Source organism: Euprymna scolopes, chromosome 37 (genome assembly GCF_053919585.1).
Source record: "Euprymna scolopes isolate OS-2025 chromosome 37, ASM5391958v1, whole genome shotgun sequence".
Classification (NCBI taxonomy): Eukaryota; Metazoa; Mollusca; class Cephalopoda; order Sepiida; family Sepiolidae; genus Euprymna; species Euprymna scolopes.
The window spans coordinates 58,006,564-58,019,324 of record NC_136518.1 but is presented as its reverse complement, the minus strand read 5'-3'; the positions used below and the strand labels follow the sequence as shown (position 1 = coordinate 58,019,324).

Here is a 12,761-nt window from a genome sequence, read left to right as displayed (position 1 = left end):
ACAGTAATCCCTGGGTAATTACCGGGTGTATTTTTTCTCAAATGTTTTCCTTGTAATGTATTGCAAATTGAAAGACAACAAAAGATTTATTTCGATTTTAAACAAAGCCAAATTGTATCAGTTCGTCGTTACTATACAACATACTACTTGAAAGTTTTCATAAATAGTTGAAAATAGTCGACGATTGGTAGATAAAATAAGAAAACGATGTAAGAACAAAATATTAACAACGTCTCCATTGTTACGAACGAATTTCTAATTAATAATGTTACTATGTGGAAAACCATTTTTAACACGGAGAGGGAGTTGGGCTTCATTAACTATTATGTGCATTTCTTCTGTGAATGTTTAAATTTTATTTTGATTATATAAATTTGGTGGATTATTAAATTGATTTGCTTTTCTGTAAAAAAACAAAACAAAAACGAGATGCAAATAATAACAACTAGCAGGACCTGTGGAAATTCCACAGGGGAGTCATTCATATGTAATATATTGATGTTGGTATTCATGGCGTAAATAGAAATGCTCATATTATTTTAACCCGTGTTAAAACTGGAAAAGTATTTATCTAAGCTAGCAAGGACGCCCGGCTTAGCTAAGTTGTTAAGTACGCTTAAATATGATATTTTAATTCTTGCAAATTCCGTATATATTATTATAGAGTTAATGTTCTATCGATTTTTATATATTATTAAAAAAATATCCATATGATTTTGGTGCATCAGCTTGAGTCCTTCAGCTATAATCGAAACCGAAACCAAAAGTTTATAAAGAATTCTTGATAAAATTATTTATTTAAAAGAAAAATGGATCACTGGAGTTCCATCAGCTATAATCGAAATCAAAATCGAAACTTATGAAGAATTCTTGGTAAAATTATTTATAAAAAAATAAATGACTTGAGTGCAAACCGAAACCAAAAATTATGAAAAATTCTTGGTAAAATTATTTATAAGAAATAGGAATCCATGATTACACAAAATAAATAACACACGCACTATTGTATTAATATATAGTATTGTTAAACGTCATAAAAACTACGTTCCTTTTCTACTACTAACCCTAAGTACGGGTGGCAATACCAAAAAATATAGCAATTACCGGCCTTAGAATTATTGGTAAAAATTACTTAATTGCTTAAAAAGTTATAATGTACCGAAATGGGATCAGTTTATACCATATTTATATGCACAACTGAACCCCCATTCTAAATTCTAAAATAAAGTTTCAGTGTGCTCACACATAATCGCCTAAAAAAGTAGAATCTCATATGTTTTGGGTATTTTAAATGCAGATGAAAGTTGTTTTATTTTTAAGTTAACAAACTTCTCAATGTTTGCTCTTCCAAAGTTTTGATAAACTTGTGAAATTTTCATGTATATTTTCATTTGTGTCAAAACCAAACAGAATATAAGGAAACATGAAATATTTCAAAGGATGTGGTAATCAGACAAAACCAGCGCCAGAAAAAAATTCCAATCATGTTAAATCTTTGATATTAAAGTCCAAGTCTCTAATAGGCGCGATATGGCCATTTATCAAATAGGTGTGAAAAGCTTTTTAAAATCTTTGATATTGAAAAGGCAAGTGAACTCTAGGATATATTTACTTTGCTTACAATAAAAACCAATAAAAACAAATTTAATTAGGTTTGGAGAGTCTGAGAATTTCCTTGTGTCCAAAAAGGTGCTATAAAACTTTAATTATTTCAGAAGAAGCCAATGACAAACACTTCAATGTACAGCTGGTGCAAACGAAATTTACTCCCCTCCCCTGCCTAGAGCATTTTAAAACTTGTTAATATTCATATGAACTCCCTTGGATGAGGGCACATCGACCTTTTAGTGAATGAAACGATTATAAAGGCAATAGGCAAGTTATAAATGACCAATAAATAAAATAAATTAGACTCTGCTAATCGATGTTAAATCTGTAAATGAGATTTATAACCTATTCTGTGGCCCTTCTCAGTTTTATGTTGTAAAGAACTTCTAATAAAAATACAAAAACAATCTGTGCTTGTTTCGTTTTTTATTTAAAAACTTTAAAGAATCTGATTGAAATCGGAAATTAGACTATGATTTTTCTGATTATGATACCGATTCCGATACCCTTAAAAGTTCTGATCTTTCCGAGTACAGATTCCCATTCTGATTAGTCGTCCTAACACTAATATATATATATATATATATATATATATATATATATATATAGTCATCCATAAACAGTACTGTTCTGCTATTTGCATATATATATATATATATATATATATATATATATATATATATATATATATATATATATATATATATATATATATGGGTAGAGAAAGATAAAAATAATCTATATATATAGATATAGATATATATATAGACATATATATATATATATATATATATATATATATATGTATATATATATATGGATAGAGAAAGAGAAAAATAATCTATGTATATATATATATATATATATATATATATATATGTATATATATATATGTAACCTTCTCAGCGAGTAATTTGTAAATTGTTCAAAATAATGTTTTTCTATGTTTTTAAGATGAGCCTCTGAAGAGTAAGAGACTAAAAATGCAGCAAAGACATAATTTTACTGTTTATTTTTTATAGGTAAAGATAAAATATTTATTCATGGATACATGTTTCGCCATTATTGCGACGCATCAGCATGGTAACTATGACAGGATTCAAATCCTCGGCCACAAGTATATAATAACCATGTTACAAGGTCGAGCCTGATATCATATGATAATTTATTGTTTATAAATTTATGTTGTTAATTTTGTTGTTATTGTTGGCAATAAATGTCTGTATTGCAGCTATTGGTACTGTTTACATGTGAGAGTTTCCTAAATTTTATATGTACGGAATAAAAAAAAATGTACAGAAATGGTAGAAAACAGGAGTATACACAGATTCTAATTCATTTCGAACACTATATAGTGATTGTAGAAACTCTTTCGCCAGAGAAACCCTTTATGAACATTTTGATTACATTTAGAAATAATTTTACAGGCATTTAAGATTTTTCCTTAAAAACATTGAATTAGTTGAATTTTAAATTCAATGATGAAGAATATCGAGAGAGGATTTAAAATGATTAATGGAATAAACAAAGTCTGATTACTCATGCGAACAGTCTTATGCAAGAATTTCTTGTCTTGACTTTGGAGTTTAAGAGGACCATCTTGTAGTCTGCAGAGAAGCAGTCGTGTGGTAATGTTTTTCACAGGTGAAAATTCATAATTGATAGAAGTTAAAAAATAAGAATAAAACTTTTAATGCAGATGGCCAGAGTTAGAGCAGGAGTATATAGGAATTCTAATTCATTTCTAGCAATAATATATATTGCATAATCGTATTAACACAGCGGTTCTCATTATATCACCAAAGTTAAGCAATGATGATCCGATCAGTATAAAATAGGTAACCATTTAGGAATATCAGGCGCTGAATATAGAAGGACGTCAACACCTTACTGCATTAATTGTAAAAACAGAAAGATATTCATGCGACGGGGGATAGCTTTTGAATTTGATATTTCCATAAACTTCCTCCTTTGGAGGAAGCCGGTCCAATCTACCTAGAGTGAATGCCATTTAAAATATATACATAGCAATAATAGAAAGTCTTCGGCTTGTCTAGAATCCTCCTACATTAAAAAAAAAAACAAAGATAAAGATAAATCTGTATGATATGCACACCTGTGACGAAACAAAAGTATCATATTCCAAAAATCACTTAAATTGATCAAGTAGTTTTATTTTTAAATAAGATAATCAAATTTTATGAATATCAGAGAAGTGACAGACTCGCCTGTCATTTTGAAAAAAAAATATCCAAAAGCAAGGGAAATAACTCCAAATTGCGAGATTTACGAGATGTAATGCCTATGAATTCCTGTTAATCCCAATGATTTTCTTTATGAAAATAAAACTACTTGATCAATTTATGTGATTTTTGGAACATGATATTTTCATTGTGTCACGGGTCTGTACATTATACAGATTTTTCTTTATTTTTGTTTTTTTATATAGGATAGGTTATGGACAAAAACCAAAATCTTTTACTAAAACAAATTTATTGTTGCTATTTTGATTACATTTAAAAACGCTTGTCTTGCAGGTGGTGTAATGTGGAGGATCAAATACGATTATTGTAGAATTAGAACTTTAATAATGTTTCAGAGTTTTTAAGATAAGGATCGATAATTTGAATTATTTGGATTGTTTACTGTTCTCATTTTGATGGTTCTTTTAACAACGTTTTGGCTAATGTAATTTCCAATATTTTTTCAGGTGCATCTAGTCCAACTCTTTCTTTCAAACTCGGGAATCTTTATGTCGAACTCAAGGATCCGTACAGAATTTCGAACAGGACACTTTATTTTATTTAACTTTTTACTCACGTTCACCCCTAACAGGGCATATCGTCACTTGGATGTAAGAAGTTACTACTAGGAGAGATTAACAAGATGTTGGTTTACATTACATTTAAACTTCTTCTGCATGTCAGTACAGCCAGGATAACAGGTAGTAGGGAGGGAATTCCAAAGAATAGCTGTTCGAGGGAAGAAACTATTAGAGTAGAAAGCTTCTTGGCATTTAGGGACCTCAACAGTGAAGGGGTGAGAGTTTGTTGCTAAGCGGGTTTGTCGGGGATATGTACATCGAGGAGTCACAAGTGTAATCAGTTCATCAGAGCAAATTCCATTAAAACATTTGTAAAACAGACACAGGGATGCAACATTGTGGCGATGGGACAGGGATTGGAGCTTAGTTGACAAAGTGGGACTTATTAGATTGAAAATTCTTTTTTGGACCCTATCCAACAGGAAGAGGCCAGAGGCAGATACACGAGCCCAGATGTGGAAACAATACTACATGCATGGGCGAATAGTGGCCTTATAGAGGTAAAGGATACTTTCAGGTGTATTTAATCGATGGGGGTGGGGTGGGGGTAGCTTGCTCTCGTTCCATCAGCCATGATGGGTATAATTCGGTATAATTCTAAAGTAATTCGTAATTTGTATTTTTAGTATCATCTCTATTGAATCTTCAATTGCCAGGAGACTGTTATTTAAAAAGGATTAACTAAGCACTTTTATCCGTTGCACCACTGAATTTTGAATATCTTGGAAAAGAGGATCAACTTACCATTGTCATCAAAACCATGGGTGATTTCGTGCCCGATGACAACACCGATGCCGCCATAATTCAAAGATCTGAAAACATATGAAAACAATTTACCGGCATTTTTGCAAACTGTTACAAATCAGTAATTTTTGGTGGCCTCATTATCTGGCCCATTTGACATAATGGTAAAAGTGTTTGCTAATACACTGCAAGACCAGGATTCAATTCTCGGTTGTGTCATACCAAAGACTTAAAAAAATGGTACTTGAAATCCCTTTATAATACACTCAGCATTAATAGGAGAGGAACAAGGGTAAGTGGACTAATCCTGGTAATGGAGTGACTCCTTCCCTTACATCTCGATGTATCAGCTAACGAATAAAATGAACCTTTAGGTCGCCTTCTACTATAGTCGGCCACTTAGCTTAAATCAATCAATATTTGATTGAAGCCTGATCTCTCGACCCATGAGCAAATACTATTATACTAGATAGGTCAGGGTTCAATCCTTGGTTAAATCATTCCAAAGATTTAAAAAATGGTACTTGATGCTTCTTTGCTAAAAACTCAGCACGATAAGGGAGGAAGATCACGGACAAGTTGAGTAATCCTGGGAATGGAGTGACGCTCTCTTCTAGACCTCAGTGTAGTAGCTAATGTAAAGGGAGCCTTTGGGCCGCCTTCGACTATAGTCTGCACCTTAGCTAAGTTTTTTCATTATCAATGCCCAACCAACTCGGTGATTGTGTTCTTCAACATCCTGCTCCACATAGTCTTCCGTTCATTGGAAGATTGCTGCTGTAGTTGCATATTGGATTCTGCTAAGGTTGGAACTAGAGATGAAGCTGCAACTGATGATGGGAATGAAACCAAAGGAGCTGACTGTCTTTTGAGGGCAGCTTCTTGCCATATGGTCTTAGCGTTGACAGAAGCGACTCTGTCAACCGCCATCTTCCAGCTTTTGTATGTCAATACTGTTGCACTGCCATCGAAACTTTCCCTTCCAGCCTCACTATGGTCGCATTTACCTGTTTCACATCCCTGAATCATTAATCCTCTTCTTGATGAACCGTGCTCTGTGTCTCAGTAGCATTCTTATATCATACATGGTATTTGGTGGGACAACCACTTTGGACAAGTTGAGCCAGCTTCCACCAAAGGAGAAAGTGTCTAGGGAATATTAAATCCATCTGTCAGTCACATGTATGACCCAGTTAGGGGAGATAACAAACTACTACTACTACTACTGCTACTACTATTACTACTGCAATTTTTGTGGGAACGTGTTGCTGCCCTCTGGCATAAACTTTCCCACCATCCTTCTCTGGTACTCCTTAATGGTCACCTATCTGGTGCTGGCTAGATACGACATTACCTAACCTTGGTGATATAAGCAAGGGTTGCACAATCCCTAAACAAAATCTTTCTTCAATCGGCAGAGCTTTAAATCCAGTGGCAAGGAGGATTCTAGAAGGACTAGAAACAATACTGAGGTAAACAGAGAGAACATACAGCACATGGTATTCCCATTTAGTACTCAACAGACTTAATGTCACTTAATTTTGGTGATATAAGGGGAACTAGTGTGTCAACGGGATTATGCCGTATATTACCATTACTGCTACTACTACTACTACTACTACTACTACTACTACTACTCCTACTACTACTACTACTAATAATAATTGAATGTTATAACAACCCACATAAACTACAAAGAATAACCAGCCATAGTGAAATTGCAACAAAAGTAAAACTAAAATATGGAAGGAACACTATATAAAACCAAGGGTACTGAAACTGAAATAAATCTTATAAACTATGTTCTCCTCCCCTAAAAAAAACATCAGCCTTGGCTGATACTATATAAAATAGTCATGAATGGTCAAAAAGGATGGAAAGTGAGAAAGCACACACGAGGCCTTCACTGAAAGAGTGCAGAGAGTACTGGGATCATGAGAAGACTCATTGCCACCTAAATTCTAGTGAAGACCAATGATCGTTTTCAGTGAGGAATCAATGGTAAGCGGTTGTTGCGATAACGCAAAGTTATTTGCAAAGGTTATCAATAGCAGTGAAGATTACTGGAAATATAGGGAGCCTTGCCGCCACCCACACTACAAGGAATATCAGTGAGTAATCTTTGATGATCAATGTGAGAACTCCTAGTGAGTACAAATAATGATAATCTATGTATTGATAGGATAGCGTGTGTGTTATTTATTTTGGGAGGTTTATTGAAACCTAGGGGTCACTTATTGCCATTCAACTTCACGAGAAGACCAATAAGAAATCAATACGTAACAGCTGTTATGAAAGCACAATGGGATTTGAAAGAGGTAAAATTGTCTAGTTAAAAGGAATCTTTTCTTCTGGCTCTCTCTCTGATTTAATAAATGACGTCATCATTTTGTGGTATGCTTGTTTATCCTTCATCTCTATTTTAACGGATGATGTCATCCTTTATTGACGGCTTCATTTTCTGACGTCATCATTTTGATTACATACCACCATACTGCCTAGTAATGGTCAACACACTAGCATTTACAAAAAACAAACAAAAAACAATCGCAATGAGTATTCCTCAAGCTACGCTTGAATAATACAATGTGCATCTGTCGTAGTGTGTATCAGATCACGGTTTCCACTCAAACATCAACAAACAATGGATACGCTCATCAGCAGAAACAGTCACGTGACCGACACACCATGAGCATGCGTGCTAACAACTCTTTTTTTGTATTAACCACAAACTAGAGGAAACCCCCCTTCCCCATAAATCTTGACTTTTCCCAAATAAACAATAGCAACAGACTTTTAATTTAAAGCCGAACTTAATATATACACAATCAATATGCATCTAAAACTCTTTTGATTGTGACAAGTTCAGTTGGGAATTAATTCTAGTTATGTGTTATATTAGCATTCTTTCATAAAAAAGATACTTCCTCAACAAAAAAATCAAACTTGGCTAGGGAACAAGAAGCTTCCTGAAAGGCGACTTTTATGCTCCCAGTCAAATCAACCAAGCTCAGCATGCAAAAAGTATCAGCAGCAGTAACAGGTGTAGTTCACACAGCCCTTTTTAGGGTTAACTACAAACAGCTCGTTTGAGACCTACTTTCTACAAACTACTTCCACCACAAAGTACTTGTATAAAAACTACTACTGCCTGCCTGCTTTCTGAGACTACCCTGTACAACCAGTGGACTCCAGCTCACTCCAGTGCCTCCTGCAGCCTTCCAGTACCACCTACAGCTTCCTACCACCTGCAGCTTCCAGTGCTTTCCAGCGCCTCCTACAGTCTTCAGCTTCCTGCAGCTGCCATGTTCCAGTACCCACTGACGTCTAGCTACCTGTTTCCAGTGCCTACTGACGTCCAGCTACCAATACCAGTGCAGTATTAGTATATATATATATATATATATATATATATATATATATATATATATATATATATATATATATATATATATATATATATATAAGAAACCAACTCACACACACATACACACACAATGCCTTATATATATAAGTAGAGATTTTGTAAATAAATATGAACAATTATTTTTATACTTTTGCAATCATCAGTGTAGAAAGTGATAATTACTGCTGGTCAGAATGTACAAACCCAGTCAAAAAGTCACTCATGGTTTCATAGGTTAGCATTCATTCTCAAGGCTATTAACAATTAACGCAAGAATATAGAAAAATTAAGTGCCCATATATGTTAAGTCAGCGAACATACATACTAAATAGTCAAAGAGTATTCAATGATCAGAAGTCAGAATGTTGTATATATGTATATATGTGTATGTGTGTGTGTGTGTGTGAGGATTCTCTTCTCTAATTAGCTCAGATATAAAACAAATTACATAAGGTTTTCTTCAAAGTTCAGATTTTATGTGCAATGTTTCTGATAAAAGGGGGAAAATTGCTGTTTTCTGGGCCGGAATCTATCTATATCACATTTACCATTGGCTTATTATTAACCTTGAAGTAGTATTTTTTTGCTGTTAAAATCAAGTGGTTTCATACCTTGTCTGAAGCGATTTTCATGACAAAAATTCACTTTCTAAATGAAAGTTATCACCCTTCTCTATTAGGATTCTATGTGCTGTTGGAAAAATGTTTTGTAAATTCTCCTCTACTCTGTCACGATGGTCCTCTTGATATGCTATCAAAGAAAATCATATTGATGATCCTATTCAGTTTTTGGATAAGAAAAATCTCACTTGGAGTAATATGAGATGAGTCTAGTACAACAATATTCTTTATAACCAGCACCTGCCAATGTGAACAGACGTATTGTTATGGTGAAGAAGAGAAGGTCAAAACAAAAACAAAGATGTAAATAGTTACAGAATGTAAATGTTCTAAAATAACATATTAGATAACCCCCCCCTCTTTCATCCACAGCTCACACATCACTCATTACTTTTCAGAAAAATCTTGTACAATGAAAAAGAAATGGTTGAGAAAAGTCTTCTTACTTGGGATAATGTTCACTGTAAAAGACAGGTTGGAAGATGCCAGCAGGAAAAACTGAAAAAGTTAAAACACAAAAATAAAAACATTTTAAATACATGTTGATATCTAAACAAAAAATCAAAACTTGTACAGTAAAATTAAATTGGATTGGAGCAGCAAATTGAAATTGAACTTGAGCAGCAAATTAAAATTATAATTGAATTTGAACAACGAATTGAAATTGAACTTGAACAGCAAATTGAAATTTTACTTGAACAGCAAATTGAAATTGAATTAGAACAGTTAAGTTAAATTTAACTTGAACCTCAAAGTGAAAGTGAACTTAAACAGCAAATTGAAATTGGACTTGAACAACAAAGTTAAATTAGAATTGCACACCAAAGTTATATTGAAGGCAAATTGAAATTGTGAACTTGAACAGCAAAGTTAAATTGAACTTGAACGGCAAATTGGAATTAAATTTGGTAAACAAAGTTAAATTGAATTAAAACAGCAAAGTTAAATTGAATTTGAACAGAAAAATAATATTAAACTAGAACAGCAAATTGAAATTGAACAGCAAAGTTAAATTAGACTTGAACAACAAAGTTAAATTAGATTTGAACAGCAAAGTTTAATTTATCTTGAATGACAAAATGAAATTATACTTGAACAGGAAAATTAAATGTAGCTAGAACAGCTTAGTAAAATCAGGCGTGAACAGTAAAATTAAATTGAACTTGAACGGCACATTGAAATTGAACTTGAACAGCAAAGTTAAATTAGACTTGAACTGCAAAGTTTAATTGAACTTAAACGGCAATGTGAAACTGAACTTGGACAGGTAAGTGAAAGTGAATTTGAACTGCAAATTGAAATTGAGTAGCAAAGTTTAATAGAACTTAGACACAAAATTTAAATTAAACTTGAACGGCATAATTAAATTGAATTTAAACAACAAAGTGAAATTGAACTTGAACAGCAAAGTTAAATAGCAAAGTTAAATTGAACTTGAACGTCAAAATTGAATTGGACTGGAACAACAAACATAAATTGAACTTGAACGGCAAATTGAAATTGATCTCGAACAACAAAGTTAAATTGAACTTGAACAGCAATGGGAAATTGAAATTGAACCGCAAAGTTAAATTGAATTTTAATAGCAAGATAAAATTTAATTTGATCAGCAAATTGAAATGGAACTTTAAAAATAAAGTCCACTTGAACTTAAATGGCAAAGTGAAATTAAGCTTAAATAACAACGTGAAATCTTGCTTGAACTATCAACTTAAATTGAATTTGACCGGCAACGTGAACTTGACTTGTAAAAGCAAAGTGAAACTGAATTAGAACAGCTGGTCATCATGCAACTATTAATTAATTATAGACTACCTTACAGCATGTATCCATTGTTTTTCGAGATTACAAAAAATATCTTTTTAAAAAAATAGTAAAAATATTCAATTACTAAACCGTCACCCACAATCCAACCTTTCTGAATTTTTCATTTGGTTTCTTTATAGGTTCAAGCAGTCAATGCTTGGTTTATTTATTTATCTATTTATTTATTTATTTATTAATATTTTCAATGAAAGGACGCCTTTTAAAAAATACTAATAGGTTCCACATTATTGAATATAATCGCATCAAATTTGGCATAAAGAGCCCTCGTCATCTCGGATGCAATAAAATTAAAAAATGCTACAATGGTTATATGAAATCTTAATAATTATCCAGAAAATGTAGTTTAAAGATCATCCTTCGAAGGGCTTTGTTATTGCTGTATCTAGTGCAGTATTGACAAAAAAGTAAGCAAAGTATTTAAGTGGCTAAACCTATAAAGAAAAAAAAGACATATTTGGTTGGGTTGTGAATAGGTTGTGAATAGTAGTCTATTTTTCAAGGTTTTTTTGTTGTTGTTTGTCATTTTTGTTGTTGTTGACATTTCTTTCCCTCTTTTAAATAGCACAAAAGATAAATGTTAAAACTGCCTGTAAGGAAAGTTTATTGCTTAATATTTACATATGTGTGACAATTCACACTATTTGAAAAAAGAGGGGGGGATGGAAAATAAAGGGGAAATTCTACAATGTAGTTAAATGTCAAAATCGATTTTTTTCCTGGGTGAGCAAAGAAGAAAAAATCGCCAGGTGTTTCAGTAAAAAAAAAAAAAAAAAAAAATCACATATGCCATCTTTGGTAGTGGCTGTTAACAGCACCTGCCCTTTTTACTGTCTGTATTCAATGAAAGGCACAACATATAATAAAACTTTGCTTTTACTATGTATACAAATGCACTCGACCTATGTTTCCTCTTGCTTTTTCTTCTTTGCATATTTTTCAAGCATGCGATCATGACAGTTTCACACTTATACATTATTATTGTACCCTGAAAAGTGTTTCGAGCTGCACTGGTTGAGCAGTAGAGGGTAGAAAATGCAATTCTTCCCCCACATTCGCAGATGATTGGGTTGGTTTTGTAGACTCATCCAGTCATAGCTATTTTAGATTATCCTATTCCCGTTTGCAGATAGATAGGGTCATCATCATCATCATCATCATCATCATCATCATCATCATCATCACCACCACCACCACCACCACCACCACCACCACCACCACCACCATCATCATCATCATCATCATTATTGTTATTATTATTATTAAAGTGTGTGTGTTTGGATTGTTAATCCAGCAGGGGGACGTGATGCGTCTAGTATGTTAGGCACAAGTTAGTGTTAAGTTCATGCTTGCATGCCTTCTCGCTTCCAGCTAACACCGCTGGCTAACTTCACAGTGAAAAGGGGGCAGCTATGTATAAGTCTTTCCTGCCAGTACATAGCCTCTCCATCATCAAGACTTCTACAGTGCCTCCATGTTCGCCACACAGGCTAAACCTACAGAAGATCTCGGAGTAGTAGGGACCCCAGAGGTACTGCGTTATCGACCACTGATGTGTGGACACGCCCTGGCACACTACCAACCCTATCCCGCTGTCTTTTGGGTGCCCTTGGTTGGGCAAAGACTAGGGGAACCAACCCCCAAATCACTGCCTTGTGAGTCTTATCACAACATAAGGCTAAGAGATGGGAACTCTGACTTCAAATCCTACTGCTGCCTTGCAGTTTTCCTTAAA

The 12,761-nt window shown here is 33.5% G+C and overlaps 1 protein-coding gene across 1 annotated transcript in view; it reads right to left on the bottom strand.

Moving 5' to 3' along the window:
- LOC145261201 (neprilysin-1-like) overlaps window positions 1-12,761 on the bottom strand; it is a 268,434-nt gene that overhangs the window by 43,040 nt on the left and 212,633 nt on the right. The window contains exons 16-17 of the mRNA XM_080119541.1: window positions 9,649-9,700; window positions 5,177-5,244 (exon numbers count right to left, since the gene is read on the bottom strand). Coding sequence (XP_079975667.1) covers window positions 5,177-5,244; window positions 9,649-9,700 — 120 coding nt within the window. The remainder of the gene's footprint in view (window positions 1-5,176; window positions 5,245-9,648; window positions 9,701-12,761) is intronic.